Source organism: Rhineura floridana, chromosome 2 (assembly GCF_030035675.1).
Source record: "Rhineura floridana isolate rRhiFlo1 chromosome 2, rRhiFlo1.hap2, whole genome shotgun sequence".
Classification (NCBI taxonomy): Eukaryota; Metazoa; Chordata; class Lepidosauria; order Squamata; family Rhineuridae; genus Rhineura; species Rhineura floridana.
Genome location: NC_084481.1, coordinates 9,357,165 through 9,376,884, shown reverse-complemented (window position 1 = coordinate 9,376,884; position 19,720 = coordinate 9,357,165). Strand labels below are relative to the sequence as shown.

At 43.3% G+C, this 19,720-nt stretch overlaps 1 protein-coding gene across 2 annotated transcripts in view; it reads left to right on the top strand.

Annotated features, from left to right (window-relative positions):
* The window catches only part of ABCA12 (ATP binding cassette subfamily A member 12), a 176,381-nt gene that overhangs the window by 97,833 nt on the left and 58,828 nt on the right, over positions 1-19,720 (top strand). For both annotated transcript variants that reach the window (XM_061607702.1, XM_061607703.1), the window contains 7 exons: positions 4,572-4,768; positions 5,306-5,466; positions 6,458-6,694; positions 7,691-7,823; positions 14,516-14,768; positions 16,021-16,107; positions 17,311-17,404. In XM_061607702.1, coding sequence (XP_061463686.1) covers positions 4,572-4,768; positions 5,306-5,466; positions 6,458-6,694; positions 7,691-7,823; positions 14,516-14,768; positions 16,021-16,107; positions 17,311-17,404 — 1,162 coding nt within the window. The remainder of the gene's footprint in view (positions 1-4,571; positions 4,769-5,305; positions 5,467-6,457; positions 6,695-7,690; positions 7,824-14,515; positions 14,769-16,020; positions 16,108-17,310; positions 17,405-19,720) is intronic.

Genomic DNA, 19,720 nt, shown 5'->3' with positions numbered 1-19,720 from the left:
GTAGGGACATCATTCCACATGTAACAGACAGAAGTGTCAATCCTGTATGTTTCCTACATCCCTATCACCTTCAGGAAGCTCCTATTGCTTATTTGAAACTTGCATGTGTTTCTGGTAGTGTTTAAACTAGACATATAAGTAGCACAGTTCTGGCCACCTCACCTCAAAAAAGATATTGTAGAGTTGGAAAAGGTTCAGAAAAGGGAAGCCCAAATGATCAGTATAGCAGTTAAGGCTTTTTAGTTTAGAGGAAAGTGAGTAGGAGTACATGATAGCGGTGTATAAAATTATACATGGTATAGGGAAAATAGATAGGGAGTCATCCAATGAAGATGAATGTTGGAAGATTCAGGACAGACAACAGAATGTACTTCTTTGCACAGTGCATAGTTAAACTATGGAGTTTGCTCCCACCAGAGGCAGAGATGGCCACCAACTTGGATGGCGCCAAAAGAGGATTAGACAAATTCTTAGATAGGGTTGTCAATGGCTACTAGCCACGATGGCTATATTCTACCTCCACTGTTGGAGGCAGTACATCTCTGAACACTTGTAAGATACCCATAAGCATCTGGTTGGTCACTATGAGAACAGGATGCTGGGCTAGATAGACCTTGGCTTGATCAGCGGCGTCACCAGTGGGAGTGCGGGGGGGTGCGGACCTACGGCGCGCACCCTCCCAGGGCATGGATGGGGGTGGCTGGTTTTGCACACACACACACACACACTCACCGTGCTCTCCAGGCTGGTGGTGGAAGGCCCGTCCCTGCTTCACCACCAGCGAGCGGGCGCCTGCTGTCGGTTTCGCCCACCCGCCTCCGAGGAGGAGTTGGCTGCGCCGACCCGGAGCGCTTCTCGGTTCCTTTGCTGGCCAACGGCACAGGGTGGGGCGGCTCTGGGTGTCACCCCCCTCAGGGTGTCACCCGGGTGCGGTCCGCACCCTCCGCACCCCGATAGTGATGCCCCTGGGCTTGATCCAGCAGGGCTGCTCTTAGTTCCTAAGTTAGGTAGCATATTGAGAGACTTGTATCTGCAGTCTTATACGCACACACACCTGGTAATAAGTCTCATTGAACTCAGTGGGGCTTACTTCTGAGTAGTCATGTACAGGGTTGTACTGAAAGTCTCAGTGTCCACAGTCATCACTCATTCTACTGCACTGCACTGGCAGAAAGCATTACAAGTACAATATATCCATTTAGCGTACAAGGTAGTTTCCATATTGGCTACATAGTAGAAAGATGTTCACTTAAGAAATAATTTTAAAAAGTTGTAGCACTAGTTGTAACTATAGGAATATTTAAGATAAAAACAAGATAATAAAAATAAAAATATTAAAAAATGACATGAGAGATATACAGTAGGTACACTGAATCCTTGGTGTGCCTATAAGCTCACTCATAATGCAGTCCCAACCATGTCTGCTCAATTATTGAGCAGATTAATAGCAATCCTAAACTTAGAAAGGTGGCAGAATTTACACCGTCTTAAATGAAGACATTTTAAATTAAGCCAGCGTACGTTACCCCTGTTTCACGCTCCATTCAAGAGTGGCTACTGCTGGCTGAGCCAATCTGAACCTGGCAGAGGGGAAACAGGCCTTTAAAATAGAGTTTTGCCAGCATAAGTTCTGCCAAGTTGCCCGGTCACGTGACTGAGCTGAAAGAGGTTTGGCATAAGTGTAAGTCTCTCTTTGCCCCCTTCCACTTCTTGCCAAGCCCTTGGAATGCTTCTTTTGGGGGGGAGGCTTCAGTTTCCCCGGCTCAGCCAGCATAGTCCCAGTGCAGATGAACTGAGGGAGTTATGTTGGTGTATCCCCACAGCCAGTGCTGGATTTAGGAACAAGCTAAGTAAACCATGGCTTTACATTATGAGGGTCCTCTAAATATATTGGAGATAACTAAGAAGTTTTATTATAACTGAAATTGCTTTGGTGTAAATTGCTTTTCATATAAAATCCACCCCCAAAATTCTGAACCCTGACCTCCCCATCCCAGCCCACACCCAACCCCATCAACTTCCCTTCCAGGGCTTCTGGGCTACTTGCATCTTCCACAGGTTGCCTCAGACCTCAAGAGAAGACAATGGGAGCTAGCCTACCAGCACATTCTGAAGTCCCATTCCACACCAGGCATCATTTCCGCTAATCCCTGCATGCCACTTTCCCACCTCCTTTTCCCTCTTTATTTTTTATGGTATGGGGCCTCTGAATCTTGACATGGCTTAGAGCTTCAGCATATCTTTATCTGGCCATAGCTGCCCACAGTTGAGGCAGGATGAGGGAGTTCTGCCAGTGTAACCCTAGTTGAGCCCTGGCTCAGCCAGGGCAGCCCAAGATCCACCTGGTCCAAACTCACTCATCAGAGCAGATCTTTTGTTTGGGTTGTGCTAAACTGACCATCCCACTCAAGGATACCATCAACAAGGGGTGGGGGAGTGGGAGTGAATATTGAACTTACTATGATAAGTTCATTCTTCTCAGTGGAAGTTATCCTGCTTACATAGGGCATTCGAGGAAATAAGGCGAGGGAAAGTTCAACATTCCTCACCCATGTGTCCCAGTAGATGCTAAAATTAGATATACACACCCCCACACACCCTTATGTATAGGATAAAGATGTGAACAACAAACATGGATGCTGGCATCATGCCTAGTATGACCCTGTGGTAGTATAACAATAGCATGAACATATCTTCATTTATTTTGTTTAGGACCTCACATTTCACAGTCGTTGCTGGAAAATTCATTTTGATTCTGTAATTCTTTCTAGCTTACACAGAGCTCAAATCCTGACCTTTCTGTTTTTAGTTCTTAATTCTCCACCCCAATTTTTCTATATATTGTTGAAACAAAGAGATAACAACAATATATTCTATTTTCATTATAATTTGAGACAACCTGAGATCTTGCGTATATATTGTATGTAGCTGCAAGTAGGGATAAATCAATATGCCCATTTTGATTTCTTTCAGTTTTTCCTTTTTCCATATTTAAGCTCAGTTCACCACATTACTACATCAGATAGGATTATTATTTTTTAAAGTCTTAACAAAAATTCACTGGCATTTTAGTGAGCATATGCACTAAATAAAACTGCTTTTGCAAGCGGTTTTCCATAATAGAATGTAGTTTTGTATGTTGTCTTCACTAAAATATGTGTTTTTATGTACACTTTCTCCTAATATATACATTTCTTCATTGAAAAACTGCATTGTAAAATTCAGGATAGTTGAATTTTGGTGCATGCGTTATTTCAGAAAGTGTGAATTTGGTAAGTTTACATTAAAAAGAGAACCAAACCAAATTTCTCTCTCATCAAAATCAGAATCCAGTATTATTTTTGTTTGTTTGTTGCTTTCCCTGGCCTGACAACATTCATCTGCAGTGCACACAACTTTGTTTCTCAAGACTTAGTGACTAGTTTAATCGAAGTGGCATAAAAAGTTTGCACAGAGGAAACGATGTCCCCTAACTTACTAGGAAGATTGAAGAGCAGGGTGTAATTTGGGTAAAAAATGTGCTGCTTCTTTTAGCTGAATAAAGCCTATTGAAATATTGGTAGTGAAATCAGGGTTTCATCACATTAATCCAAGACAAGTGTGGAGGAATTCACTCGGAGGTAATTTGAACTGAAGCAGACTGCAAGCTTATTCAAAGCATACAGCACTAGAGAGTCAAGCAGAAAAACTGCACCTGACTCTGCCTTTCTACAAAATGGTGCAGGCCTTTATAGTTTTCAAGGAACAAAGACTTCAGGGATGAAACTCTAACATTTTGAGCATGTGTAATACACAGGAAATTTCTTTAGTTCAAAGCATTCTGATTATCTATAAATTGCTAGGACAAGTTGTTAGGGACTAGCAGGTCCTGTTAGGGAGTACTTGCTAAATACGGTTGTAACACTTTCAGGCCGGTTGTACTGTCATAAACAAGATACTTCAAGGACATGCAAGAAACTACAAAGACATTTTTGCTTAGCTAACTGTTCTATCAGTTGCTTTCCCACACCCTGCAGTTTTTGCACTCAGACACAGGCAGAAAGCATATTTTCGGATACCCAGAATCCTCTACAGCTTGGTTATTTTAATTCCACACAAGCTAATCCCTGTTGCCAAGAATTGTAGCTTTTGCATGGCAGTTTTTCCTCATTATTACTGTCATTTTCATTTGGTTTTACTGACCAGTTTTTCTAAGGCTGCTTTGTGCCACATTAGCAGCATAAACCAGCCTTTGCCATCCATTCACTATGAGTGTGTAGCTCCTTTGTGTCACTGCCATGGCAGGAACCCCGCCAAGCATATGTTGTGGTTCCAAATAGCAACTCTTGCCCCTTGACCTTGACACATTGGCCAGACGTTCTGAAGCATCTTAAAAAGCAAAATTAATAAAATCAAGTCTGAACATCATGTTAAATCATAGTCCTGGATTATGCCAGTTGTAAGTAAGCACTTTTTCATTTGTGTTTTTGGTGCTTTGATATGTGTAGGTTCCTTTGTTTTAATTACATACAACAGAACAAATTTTACTTGTTGTTTCCCTCCTGCCCCCCTCCCCCGGTGTTGTTTTGAAGGACTTTGAAGGAAACGGGATTATACAACCATCGCCACAAACTGGCTGGCTCTTTATCAGGAGGGATGAAAAGAAAGCTGTCAATATCTATTGCACTCCTTGGAGGGTCAAAAGTTGTGATTTTGGATGAACCGACTACTGGGGTCGATCCATGTTCAAGGAGAGGCATTTGGGAGATTATATCAAAAAACAGAAAAGGTAACGTGCAGAAAAGTTGGCATTCCAGCTGTTGAAAGCAATAGTTCCAAAAGTAGCCTTCACTCCTGTAAAATAATTTAGGGATCAGGGTGAGCTTGGATCATGGTTAAAACTCATGAATAGAGTGATAGGTAGTTTTATCATGAAAATATTATTCTTGTAAGATGCTGGAGGTCTGAAATTGGTATATCTGGTGGCCAGGCTCCAGCAATTTTCCTCCTGCATCAGTAAGACAACCTATACACTAAAGGAGTTGCAGGCTGAACTATGTTACCCAGAGGGTGCCCTTTAAGCACTACATGTCCTATCAGTTGTCTTGGCTCCTGCTGAGATAACCCAGGAAGCCAATGCAGTGCCATATGGCCCTAATAAAGCCTCAGCCAAGGACCTGCTCTTTAGTCTGAGCAACTCATCTTCTAGACAGCAGGTACTGTCACGTTGTGTCCATTTGCCAATGTCTGTCATGCTTCTTGTTGCCTATGAAACCTGACTGCAAGATACATATATATCTCCTGCCTTTTTATATGTTCTTTCCAGGCAGGACAATAATTTTGTCTACCCATCACTTGGATGAGGCGGAGGTCTTGAGTGACAGGATTGCGTTCTTGGAACATGGAGGGCTCAAGTGCTGTGGGTCCCCATTCTATCTCAAAGAAACTTTTGGCAGTGGATATCACCTGACCCTCACTAAAAAAAAGGTTTGGAATTGTTATACCAAACACTTGAATTTCTTACAGGTTATGACAATGTTTAACCATTTTCAATCCTGATGTAACACTAGATTAAAAAGGAAAGTGAAGAAATGGCATCTGATGAGCATGATATAGATACGTGTCCAGTGGTTACTATGAACCCATCAGTTTTAAGAATAGGTAATAGTAAAATCCAGAAGCCAATTGCGTGCCCTGGACGGGGTTGCATTCCACTGAAGGAGCAGGTACGAAGTCTGGGGGTGCTTCTTGTTTCAGCTGTCATTCGATCCCCAGGTAGTTTTAGTGATTAGAAGTGCCTTCTGTCAGCTGTAGTTGCTAAAATGACTATGACCATTCCTGGACCTGGAGAGTTTGGCCACAGTAGTTCAGGCATTGGTGATTTCAAGACTGGATTACAGCAATGCACTCTATGTGGGGCTTCCCTTGCACTTGACCTGGAAACTGCAGTTATGCTGCAGTCAGACTGCTGGCAAGAGTGAGACCCTGTCAGCATATAGCACCTCTGCTTAGGGATCTGTACTAGTTGCCAATTTGTTACTGGGCCACTTTCAAGGTGTTACTATTGGTATATAAAGCACTTAACAGCTTGGGATGAGTTTACTTGTGGGGCCGCCTTACCCTATATGTGTCTACTCAAGCACTTTGATCTGCAGCAGGCCCTGTTACAGGGGCTGCAAAATACTAGTTCTGCACTTGTAAGAAATGGTTTTTTCATTGTGGCAGCACCTACTCTTTAGAACTCCCTGCCTGCTGACATCAGACAGTCTCCTTTCTGTGCCTGCTCAAAATCTTTTTGTTTAGGGAAGCCTATTCAGACACATGTGTTTTAATCTTTTTAGTCTGTTGCTGTTTTAATTGTTTAAAAATGGCTCTGGATTCTAGTATCTTTGGTATTATTGAAGTGGCATGTCTGGAGAATCAAAATCTCACATGAGATTATTTTCTTGTGCTGTGTTTCTCTCACTCCTTCCCCTAGAGTCCAACCCTAAACCTGGCAGAAGAATGTGATACCTCTGCAGTGACGGCCATGATTCAGTCTCATCTTCCAGAAGCCTATCTCAGGGAAGATATTGGGGGAGAGCTTGTATATGTACTTCCCCCATTTAACAATAAAGTCTCTTCAGCCCACCAATCTCTTCTGAGAGGCCTGGACAGTGGCTTAAGTGACCTCAATATTGGCTGCTATGGGATTTCAGACAGCACTGTAGAAGAAGTGAGCATCTAACACTTTTTAATATCTAATGAGCTCTTAGTATTTTGTTTTATGACTGCTTTTTTGTTCTGATGTCTTATTGATTGCTGTTTTATTGCGAATTTATGAGCTTAAAGCCTTGTGGATAATCTGATGATAATTTTACTGAAAGGTGGGATACACATTAATTAGATAAATTTAATGAGAGTTAAAAAAGTGGAGCCAAGATGTTGAACAGTTTGCCATAATTTGCCCTTAATCGTATGAACATGCATTTTATTTATCAGTCCACCCATCCATCGATCCACTGATCCATCTACACAAAGGGAAAATTATACTAGGGATGCATAGGGACATTTACAGCAGTCACCAGGCTCTTCTTTCCAGACAGAGGGAGCCGAAGATGCTGCAAATGGACTCAATACCTGGCCAGTGGCAAAGGTGCCAGCCCCTCTGTGGATTGGTAGGGTCTTCTGACCCCTGACAGTGGGTTATGTTCTAGGCTCTTTCCTCCAGAGGAAGGAGGCAGAAGAAGCTGCGGATGGACTCGGGGAAGATGCCAAATCACAAATGCAGTCCTGTTGAACTGCACAGTTTTACTGTCGAAGCAAACAGTTTTAGTGGTGATTTAGTGCTACAGGTTTGCTTGAAATCAAGCCTTCATGAACAGATTGAATTCACAGAATGATCAGTTACAGAGACCCTCACCTGGCACTGTTCTCTTGCAACAGACGATGCACCAGATACATTGTCCCAACAACTCAATGCGATTTAAAGTCCTCCATTTCTTCCTTTTCTCTGTTCCTTTCCCTTTCCCTTTCCCTTTCCCTTTCCCTTTCCCTCCTCCTCCTCCTCCTCCTCCTCCTCCTCCTTCTTCTTCTTCTTCTTCTTCTTCTTCTTCAAAAACTGTAGTAGACAGTTTAGAGTAATTACCAATGACGTCAACAAAGCTTGTCAGAAGGAAAACAGAATTTTGAGGAACTGAAATCAAAGCATTTTCTTTTTGCCATTATGCAGGTGTTTCTCAATTTGACCAAAGACCTGGCAAAAGATGAACAAGGTGATGCGGAGTTGTCCCAAGAGGCAGCCAGTTGCTCTCTGGAGAATGATGACTTCTTCACGAACTCCAATAATTTCATGGAAAGAGATGGTATTTATCCATGATTAGGTCCCTGACAGATAAATATTTAGCTACATTGTCAAACTTGCATTGGCTAAGAGTCTCAAATAAGGAAGGGCTCCTAGTACCTAGGGCAGTGTAGAGTGAGGGAGGCTGCTCCCAGGGGGGTTAAAAGTATGAGGATTCCCAGGAGCACACCTTGGACCTCTTGCTCCCCACCAATGCACCTGTCAAATCATTTATCTCATTTCCTGCATAAAACATAGAACCTAAACATGGGGGGAAAGGTGTGTGTGAGGGGGAGGAGGTTATCTCAGTGGCAGAGTATCTGATTCACATGCAGAAGATGCCAGGTCCAAACCCAGCATCTCCATGTAGAACTTATGAAAGACACCTGTCTGAAACCCTGGAGAACTGCTGTTCGTCGTAGACAATACTGAGCTCGATCGCCCAATGCTTTGGCTTACCCTATGAAAATCTATGAAAGGGAGGAGGGTCAACAAAAAATAGTAGGAAATTTTGCCCCAGTATACAATTTTGTAGTTTTATTATTTATTATTTATTTATTTATCTATTTCAGTGGTTCCCAACCTTTATGAGTACGGGACCCCCTTTTTAAACTGTATCTGTTGATTGGAAAAAAATACACAATGAAGTGTTAAGTAATGTCATTTTTTATTCATCTCAACAACAAATATGATGATATTTATTATCTGCCCTTCACCAGAAAGTCCCAGGGCAGATTACAGAATATAAACAATGTATAACAAAATTTCAAGGATAGTCAACTTAGGTAACTAGGGGCTTCACGCACCAACCTCATACACATACATGTACACACACACACCCAAAACACACACACACAGGAGCTCCCAAAACACACCCATCCACACCCATACGCACAGGCGTGCTGGTGCGCATGCACACACACACACACACACACACACACACACACACACACACACTCACTCACTCACGTACCCACCCACCAGAACAGGTCCCTCTCCAAATGAATCTGCTCGGATAATTACTTCTGAAACCCACATTCTGAAGAAGAGTGAAACCAGGTCACATTCACACCATGCATTTATTCTGCTATTATTCCACTTTAAATACTCATGACTTGCCCCCCCAAAAGCCTGGGAAGTATACTTTATCAAGGGTGCTGAGAGTTGTTAGGAGGCTCCTGTTCTCCTCAGAGAGCTACAATTCCCTGAGTGGCTTAACGTTCCAACGGTTAGGAACCAATCAGCATGAAAGGAAGCATGTTACAGTACCTACTGAGAAGAGTCTTCTCAGCGGCTGACTCACCTCCTTTCACTCTGATTCACTCCAATCAGCAGGAAAAGGCAAGGAAGCAAGTTAGAAGACTCTTCTCAGTGGCTAACATATTCCCCTTTCATGCTAATTGGCTAGTAGGACACTGGAGACCTAGGGGCCCTTCCGGGACCCTGCTTCCAAAAAAGTAAAGGGCAAAGACATCCCCACCACCACCATGGAGGACTACACCCTTGTCAGGGAGTAAGTACCACCGAACAGAATGGGTGTTTGCTTCTGAGTGTACATGTATAAGATTGCACTGTTAGTCATCAGATGCAGGGCTATCCCTTGTATAAGATTCCAGGTGTGAACCCCGGCACCTCTGTTTTTGGGGATATAAATGGGCTCCGTATTGGGTTTCAGCCAGCACTGCATGGCCAAGATGTTGCCTTTGTGGGAAGCCGCAGCTGGGATCTGGGGCATGGCTGACACCGCCTGCCAGCTGACCAGCGTGGGGCGGTTGTTCCCCTGGCAGAAGTTCTCGCAGCAGTGGCTGGAGCCCGGGAAGCGGCTGGGTCCAGCAGGCACCATGGTGCAGCTGTACAACTTGCACCCGTTCGGCTCGCAGCAAGTGGTGCCTAGCAGGCAGGAGCTGGCACTCTTCTGCTGCGGGCGAGATGCGCTTCTGGTGGCTTGTGTCCTGGGCGCCTGCAAGGTGGAAGTCTTCGCCGTGGGCCACCCGGAGCTCTGCGAGCCGCTGGGCTCTTTTAATACTCTGGAATGGGTGGTGCGTATGGCGTATAGCGAGGTGGGTAAGTGCAAGCTAGCCAAGGTCCCAGAAGAGAGGATTTTATTTGTTTCATTTTTATTCCCCGCACTTCTTTTTCCTACACAGCTGCTCAAGGCTGCATGCAGGTCTCTCCTCCCTTCCCTCCCCCCCCCCAGCACATCAGTTTGTCCTCACAGTGATCCTGTGAGGTAGGATTGCCCAGTGAGCTTCATGGCTGAGCAGGGACTTGAACCAAGAGTTTTTATGGATCACTGGTTTCTTTCTGTAAGCGAGCTCGAATATGAATCCACCCACCCCACCTCCAGGGAGAAATCTGTCTCATGTGCTGAAATCCTGAACATGCGTGCTGAAAAGTGAACCCTCTAGTGTAGGAATGGAGAATCTGTAGCCCTCTAGATGTTGCTGGACTGCAACTCCCATCATGCCTGTCCATTGGCCACACTCGTTTGGGCTGATGGGAGTAGGAGTCCAACAATCTCCGGCTAGTAGGCGGGCAGGCTCTGTCCTCCCCGCCTCTGTTCTTGCGGGCGGCAGCAGTCTTGGCATTTCCTCTGCAGTCTGCACTCTTGTTCGCGACCCCCTTTTCATTGGTTTGCGGCCCCCAGGTTGGGAATCACTGATCTATTTGATTTATATCCCACCCTTTCTCCCAGTAAGAGCCCAGGGCGGCATAGTTTCCCAAAACGAGTGTACCCAAAAACTGGTGAGGAGGTTTATCAGGCTTCTGATATATAAGAACAAACAGTTTGACATAAACATGACTAACTACGCTGTAATGCAGGCCTGCACAACTCATGACACCCCCCCCCACACGCTGCCCACCAGCCTTATATCATGGCCTCCTAGGTCCTTGACCACCACCTTGTTTAGACAAGCAGCATAACCAGAGCTTGGAAAAGTTACTTTTTTGAACTACAACTCCCATCAGCCCCAGCCACCATGGCCACTGGATTGGGCTGATGGGAGTTGTAGTTCAAAAAAGTAACTTTTCCAAGCTCTGATTATAACCAAGAAGTTTATCAAGACGACTGGGTGGGTCACAGGCCCAGCCTTAAGCATGCTTATTGAGGAATAAATCCAACTGATTTTGCAAGGATTTTGCAAATAAATTCATTTTAAATAGAGTATCCAATAGGCCCTTTCATTCTGAGCAGTCACCTTTTTTGGGAGAGGGTGAGTTATATTTAACTTTTTGCTTCATTCTTAAACCTGGCAATTTGTGCCCCAATCAGCAACAGCTTGCAAGGACCAGGGGGCACCACACAAATAAAATCATATCTCTGAAGATGTAAGTTGCTTTAAGAAGTTTTTACTTGTGTATGGGAATGAAAAAACCAGCTTGAATTGTAGGCCTAGTTCTCAGGGAGGTGGTGCACCTCTGCCTAGACTGTATTACTTCAGTGCAAGTGGGAGCTCACATTACTGAATATTCCTGTAAAATAATAATAATAATAATAATAATAATAATAATAATAATAATAATAATAATAATAATAATAATAATAATAAAAAAATTGTCCACCCTTCACCAGTAGGTTCCAGGGCAGGTTACAAAATCTAAAATACAATATTAAAAAGAATGAAAACACATTTCAATCATAAGAATAGGGTGGGTTCTGGAAACATAATCTCAGGAGCCAAAGGACAGGGTAAAGAGATGTGTCTTTACCATTTGCCTATATATATTGTATATTAGATGTTGAGAAGAAGGCTTCTAGGCTAGATATAAAAATTAACCACTCATGTTAGCCCCCACGTGTAGTCTGAAGTGGTACAGCCCAGACAATTATCTCAGTGTAAAGAACCAGGCCTTAAATACCTTAGGCAGTTAAATATTATTACTGACTAGGTCAACTCTATTTTCTGTGGGCTAGTTCAGAGCAATAAAGCCTCCCAAGAGTGTCCAGGGCAGCAAATAATACAGATACTTCTGACCCCAGCAGGACAATGCTGAAATGCATGCACTGCTTTCCAGTGGTTAATCACATAAACATATTGGGTAAAAAATGGATACCTATTGGGTTAAAAAAAACTGTTTATCATGTTCACATGAATTATTGCTGTCCATGTAGTTGTGCCATATGAGACTTCCCCCCCCCCACATGACTGCATGTGAAAGGAGCTCCATGTAGCCAGTTTTAAGTACTGAACTGGCTCTGTGGCTACACAAAATGCGCACAGCAGGTATGGAAATTATGAAGAGGAGACATATGGAGCTTCGTGACAGTATTTCAGTCAGGCTTTTCAGAACAGAACTATACTTTCCATGTGCAAGTGTAGATAATCTAATGGGGACAGGGGCATGACATCTCAGATGAGCAGCATTTTTATTGTGGCAAATGTTGTGTATGTTCATCCTAGGAGACAATGTTCTCTTCTCCTTTTTAGGAGTCTCCTGTGAATCAGATAGGCAGAAATATCTTCTGTGAGAAGCTTCCATTACTGTTATCTTGTAGTTGCAGCTTGTGCTGTACAATTTTGAAGTATGGTATATTATTGGTATAATGCATAAATGTCAAACATTTTGCCTAGGAAAAGTAAAAATGCCTGCAGTTGTAAAGTCTCTATGTAGATTGGAATTTTATAGTTTGCTTGTTTCCCCCCCCTTCAACCTCTATTTTACAATGACCCTTCTTTTTCATTGGATCTATGGATATTAGCAGGTCCAATGAGTGCCGGAATACAACAGCCCAGATGTGCATTTAGGCTGCAACCACCAGTATTTTGTTTTGAGTGGCCACTGAGTGACTTGGGAGGAAGCACATCATTTTTGGATTGAGATACCTCCTCGGGCCAAGGAAAGGGAATTAAGCAGTATTAAACTTTCCTTCTCTTTCCTGGGTTTAGGCACCTAGTTAACCTCCAGGGGAATCTTCCTTAACGGAACTACTTAAACTTTTACCTCCCCAGCTAATGTGCTTCCACTTTGTGCTGCCTCTCCAGATAACTTTGTGACTGCCATTTTTCGTGCGATTAGGGACCAAAGATAGTGGTAGAGCACATGCTTTGCAGGCAGAAGGGCTAAAGGTTCAATCCCTGCCATCTCTATTGAAAAGGATCTCCTGTTAAAATCTTCCGTCGCAGGTGATGTGAATACTGGAGATCCTGGAGAGCCGCTGCTTGTCTAAGTAGACAATCCCAGACTAGATGGGAAAACAGTGTTGTTTTTGTAGAAAGCACCTTCCTGGCATGTCTCTGTTGCCTGGCGCTCCTCTGGCATCATTCCTGGGAACAGGTGGGGCAGCACCTCTGTTGTGATCCTGTTGGGTCAATTGGCACATGCTGCATCACCTTTCCTCAATTTGTGACTTTCTTCCAGCCTTAGATATGGGCCTGGGACCAGCCTCATACACATGGAGAGGGCTGAGCACAGGGTTGGCACAGTTGGGAGCTCTGGGGGAGCAGTGTTAGTGTGGTCATGGCACATGATGGCACATTGTTTATTTAGAAGTATTTAGCTTCTGCTTTTCACCAGAAAAAAAATCCCCAATTCATTTAAACATTGTTTAATTCTTTGTTGCTGTCTCATTCCTCTCACTTCAACTAGGGCTGCTACCGGGAGGAAGGGTGAGATATAAATCTAGTTAATAACAATAACAACCACACCAGGAGGGTGTCAAACACACAGAGTGTGTTTGTCCCAATCTTCATCCATGAACTCAGGATAGTGTACGTGTGCCCCTTCCTGTATCTGAACAGCAGCTGTGTGAAGTAGATTAGGCAGAGAGATCGTGACTGGATCAAGGTCATCCAGTAAGCTTTGTGGTAGGACAGGAATCTGAACTCATGTACCCATCCACCCCAGTCTAAATCCAATAATCTGGCCAATACGCCACATTACAGAAGTAAGTCCAGACTATTTGGAGCTCAGAAGCCTGTAGGAAGCCAAAGTCAGCACAGCAGCAGGAATTGCTGCAAAGCCATAATGAGGGTTCTCACACCTGCTGTACTGTCTGACATGGGGCTGTCTGCATTGGTCCTTTCATACCCTCCTAGTGTAGTATTTTAACACAAAACCACTAGTATGGGAAGCTGCATGTGGCAAATGTAGTGTGAGTTATCCACATGTTAGTGGAACTCTTTGCCCTGTGCGGAGTCCACCATCTGTGTTAAGTGCAGCCCATAATTCCATACATCTGCCATGAGGTTTCCATGTGTTCCACAAGTGTTAGAGGGCCAAATGAGTGCACTTGAGGCTCATTAAAACAAAAAAGTTTAGAGCAAGGGTTTCCAAACTCTGGTCCTTGAGCATCATTTAGGCGCTCTGCAGGATGTCTTTAAAAATACAATTAAAAATCATACAGCATCTAGCACAGTGCATTGCAGTTGCTACAAACAGGCAGAAAAATAATCAAGTGATCTGCCAAGACCCTCAGCAATTTTCAAGTGCTTTGTGTGTGTATGTGTGTGTGGGGGGGAATGTTTGGAAATCACTGCTTTAGAGGATATACTCATGCTCTTGGCCAGTCAAATATCTTATGGATCTCTCCTAGGAGGGAAGCACTTGTGCAACAGCTACCAGCTGCCAGGATTGTTGAGGATTTGGGTCTTCATTTGTAAAACAAACTCACATGTTCTGGTGGGATAAATACGGTGAATGCAAGTATGAGGAGGGAACAAAACTCAGTGCTTATGTATCATAATATCTCATTTCTCCCTTTTTTATCAATAGACCAAGCACTGGTGAGAAATAGGAAGCCAAAAAGCTTTCCTCTCTTGCTGAGGAGGTCCACAGCCTTGTTCATTAAGAGGTTCCACCATACCCGGCGCAATGTGAAAGGTTTTATTGCTCAGGTTATCCTCCCTGTTCTCTTTGTGACTGCTGCCATGGGCCTTGGCACCCTGAGGACTAAGGTGGCAGAATACCCGGCGCTCCACCTCTCCCAGTCTCTGTATGGTTCCTCCAGCCAGGCAGACTTCTTTGGGTGAATATCCCTTTTATATTTTTAAGCTAGCATTACAGATCTGGTGTAAGGACCAACGTTTGTTGTATGGTCAAGCTTCTAGAAATCCTATTGTGAGGCAAATCACAAACTCATCATGAGATGGAGTAAGAGGCCGAGTCAGCAATATGCAAGAGAAGCGCAGCTGCTGGCTGGTCAGTAGGGTTTTGCGTGCTGGCGCCCTTCAGCAGCCACACAGAGCTGTGTTGGCCAGTCAGCAGCCAAACACTTTCATGGTACTGACTCAGTTTCCCACTTCCTCTCACCTATTGCTAAGGAGCAATTCCCTTGCTTGTTACTCAGATGTGGCAGCCAAGTGTTGCCTTTTGACTCATGTCTTATTAAATACACTGTGGCTGCTTTAAAGGTAAAAAGAGTCTCCAGGTCTGTCAACCGGTGTGTTTGTGTGTGTGGTGTTACTTCAGCAATTTCATTAGGAATACTAAGGAATTATGTCCAAGTGTTTCTACACACCAGAGAGACTGCCAAATTCCACAGGACTGAAGCCACAAAACAAACACTTATGCAGAGCATCACAATTACTTTAAACATTTCCTCTCAGCAGCTCTGTTTAGTAAACTTTCAATTGCTACTTTGTATTCTTCTGTGTTTCTACAGTTTTGGCATAGGTCCTCTTGATAGGAAAATTGTTATCACTATGCATGCACTTTCCTCCGCGCCCCCAATACATTTCTGTATCAACACAACCATTGTGCTGAACTGCCAGACTGCTTTTTCAATTCCAGCTGAATTGAATTCTAAACAGTAGTTTGTGGATTCACCTTCAGGAACTGTTTATAGAGAAACACTTCAGAATGACTTCAGTGTACTGTGTACAAACTTTTTGGAGTGCTCCCTATGACAGAAATGTCCCTTACTGAAATGGTCTTATGAAATAGAAGTTGATAGTTCTCATTTAAAACCGCATTTATGAGTGATACAGTGAAATTTTTTTAGAGCAATAGTTGAAGAATTGCTCCCTAACTGCTTTTAGGATCACAGCCTAAAATTTTATTTGGCAAAGCATTTGCTTTTTATTTGTATCACTGTGAACATAGCAAACAAGTGGTCCTATTCCTGTGCTAAAACTTCACATCTATTCCATGTTTGCTGCACTGGGATATAAAATAGTGTTTGACTCTCACTATGCTTATTTTATTCAGCTTATATGTGACTATTCTGTCTCTTATGAAAGTACACTTAACTTTTTTTTTGTACTTTTTTAAAACCCTAGAAATTATAATGAAACCACCGATGGTTTGGTTGCTTCAATGCTTGCTTTCCCTGGAGTAGATAGCACATGCCTGAATAGAAGTAATTTGTAAGTAGTTATTTTCTTCTTTTAAATTCCTAATCTGTGAAGGGAAATTATCAAGAATGTAGAGTCATCCCGCATTAGGGACATCCTTTGATCATCTGCCAAGCTATGATATTCAGGTATCACACTGAAACCAGTCTCCACTCCAACAACAGTCATATTGTTAAACAAGTCCATTTTTAAAATATCTTGCATTTACTAAGGCTGCTACTCAAAGCACACTCACTTGGAAAGTTTAGACCTGCAGCCCAATTCTATGCCTATTTAGCCAGAAGTAAGCCCACTTAATTCAAATTATTTTTGGCAGTCTGGAGTTATGCATGTTTATCTGGAAGTAAGGCCTTTTGCATTTAATGGGACTCACTCTGAAGAAAATCCTTTCCCAACCAGTGTGCCTCCAGATGTTGTTGGACCACAATTCCCATCTTTCCTGACCATTGGCAATGCTGGCTGAGGCTGATGGGAGTTGTGGTCCAACAACATCTGGAGGCACACTGGTTGGGAAAGGCTGGATTAGAACCTTAAATGTCAGGTCTCTTTGAGCTCAAGGGGGCTTACTCCCAGGTAAATGTGTATAGAAATGTAGCCTTAATTACACAAGCCTTATTCACACATTGGTGTTGCAAGCTGAAATGTGTAGGAGACTCTGCATCACAACAGTTGATCCACATGTCTCACCCAAACTGTGTGTGTGGGAGAGCATGATGGGTTTTCACTTAGAAAGCTTTGCAGTAGCTTCTGATTATTCCTGAACTGATTTAGCAAAATTCTATTACTTGGGGATGTATTTGTGCAGACTGTACATGAGTAAGCAAGTATGACAATTAACGCTTCACCTGTGCAGTGCCTCACACATGGCACTCCCTTCTGCTTTCAAGATAATTTTGTAGTTTTAATGTTAATTTCTAAAGTTTCTTACTAAGGAATTTAAAGCAAGCCTCATTAGACCTTTGCAATTCTATCACAATTCTACAACTAAAAAGAGATTGGTGGAGCAATAGGCAGAACATTAAGAACAAGGCAAGGCTGAGTGAACGTAGGTCCCCTTAAAGCAAGTGGGATTTGTTGGGGGTTCTCAGGAAAATCAATAAATAAAGGTGATCTTCAGCCAAGCGCCATACATTATGTAGGATTTTGCCACCATATTACTATGTGTCATCTGTATACCTGCCAACAGGAAATGTTAGTGTTAAATCTTACTTTCAGAGAATGTTTCAAGGAAGATGTGCCTGGTGACTGGCTGTTCAGTGGGAACCAGAGTGCTCAGTATTCTGTCTGCAACTGCACAGACAACAGACAGGTAACGTTAAATTAGAACTCAAAGAGAAGAGATAAATATGAAATAAACATCAGGGACTTTCTGTTCTTATGAACTTGTTCCATGAGGGAATGGCTGGCTGCAGGGGTTGCAAATTTGAACATGGGATGCATACTAATGAGTTGCATGTTCAAGTCCACCTTGGGTAAACTGGTGCCAAGACTTACTGTTTTCTATCTGTCTCTGTCTGTGGAATTGAAAATAGGCTTGCGTTTTCAGCTTTGTACAGCCGTTTACGGTATGAACAGATATTTCTCTTTATATTGCAGCCTTCCTCAGGCCCAGCTAGCAGAGTGGAGGGCACCAGGATGGGAAAGGCTGTACTAGCATCAAAGGAGCCCTTCTTCTGAATGCTGTACAGTCACAGGGCTGCTTCACCAACAAGCCAGCTAAGCCCAGGGTTCAAGGAGTTAAACTGCTTTGCAGTCCAATTTTATGCATCTGTATTCAGAAATGAATTCCGTTAAGTTCAGTGGAAATTATTTCAAAATAACTGCATGGGATTTACAGCCTCAAGTTGCAGTCCTATGCACAAATAGGATGCTTAAATCCCATTGAAGTCAAGTATTGCAGCCTTGCAGCCTGACCCGACGGGTTTCAGTGAGAATTGCTCCAAAGTAAAAATGCATAAGATTGTGATCTCAGTCTTATTGAAAGCTCTGTTGTACATAAAGGACATTAAGGACATAAGAAGAGCCTGCTGGATCAGGCCAGTGGCCCATCTAGTCCAGCATCCTGTTCTCACAGTGGCCAACCAGGTGCCTGGGGGAAGCCCGCAAGCAGGACCCGAGTGCAAGAACACTCTTCCCTCCTGAGGCTTCCGACAGCTGGTTTTCAGAAGCATGCTGCCTCTGACTAGGGTGGCAGAGCACAGCCATCATGGCTAGTAGCCATCGATAGCCCTGTCCTCCACGAATTTGTCTAATCTTCTTTTAAAGCCATCCAAGCTGGTAGCCATTACTGCATCTTGTGGGAGCAAATTCCATAGTTTAACTATGCGCTGAGTAAAGAAGTACTTCCTTTTGTCTGTCCTGGATCTTCCAACATTCAGCTTCTTTGAATGTCCATGAGTTCTAGTATTATGAGAGAGGGAGAAGAACTTTTCTCTATCTACTTTTTCAATGCCATGCATAATTTTATACCCGCCTTTTCTCTAAACTAAAAAGCCCCAAATGCTGCAACCTTTCCTCGTAAGGGAGTCGCTCCATCCCCTCTTCTGAACCTTTTCCAACTCTATAATATCCTTTTTGAGATGAGGCGACCAGAACTGTACACAAAATGCGGCCGCACCATAGATTTATACAACGGCATTATGATATCGGCTGTTTTATTTTCAATACCTTTCCTAATTATCGCTAGCATGGAATTTGCCTTTTTCACAGCTGCTGCACACTGGGTCGACATTTTCATCGTGCTATCCACTACACCCCTGAGGTCTCTCTCCTGGTCGGTCACCGCCATTTCAGACCCCATGAGTGTATATGCGAAATTCAGATTTTTTGCTCCAATATGCACGATTTTACACTTGTTTTACACATTGAGCAAAGCAGGTCTGTAATACCCATGCCATAGAAAGGAAATGGAAATAAATAAGTGAATTGCATTTGCCAGTGAAGATTTTGTAAGCTGAGCATTGGACTCAGGTGCCTTCAAGACTGGTCTCCATCCAAAAGATAACAGGTAAAGCCTGACTTCCAACAGATCATCTTCAGAGGCCAATTCTCTAAGTGCTCCTCTTAGATTTAGTATTACACATGACATTATGGGAGCTATATAGTTATCATAGGTGGGAATTGATCTCACCCTTCCTCCCAACATTCTCAAACATCTTGTCTACCCCTGTATATGCTTAAATCCCATTGTGTGCAGAATTTTGTACATGCAATTACTGTACACAATTTTTGGAACTGGGGGGAGGGACAGATTTCAACTGTTTCTCTCCCTGCCATGGTTGTGACAAAAAAAACAAAAACTTCTTGGAAGTTCCTATTCACATTTCAAGGGAAGCTCCCATTAGTGCAATGGGTTTTTGTTGACACCATGCAGGGCTAACCCAAGACATTTTGCTGCCTGAGGCACAAGACATGATGGTGCTCCCCTACTATTTCATATTCAGAAGGTGACTGGGCTGGCCGCTGAACCTTGGTACAACAGTGGTAATATGAGCAATGTTCTCCATCCTATCAGAAGGCAGCAGGCTAACTTAGGAGGTCCAGAGTTGGTCATGTGACACACACACACACACACACACCTCCTTCCTCCAGCATCTTGCCACCACTCCCAACATCTGCTGCCTCA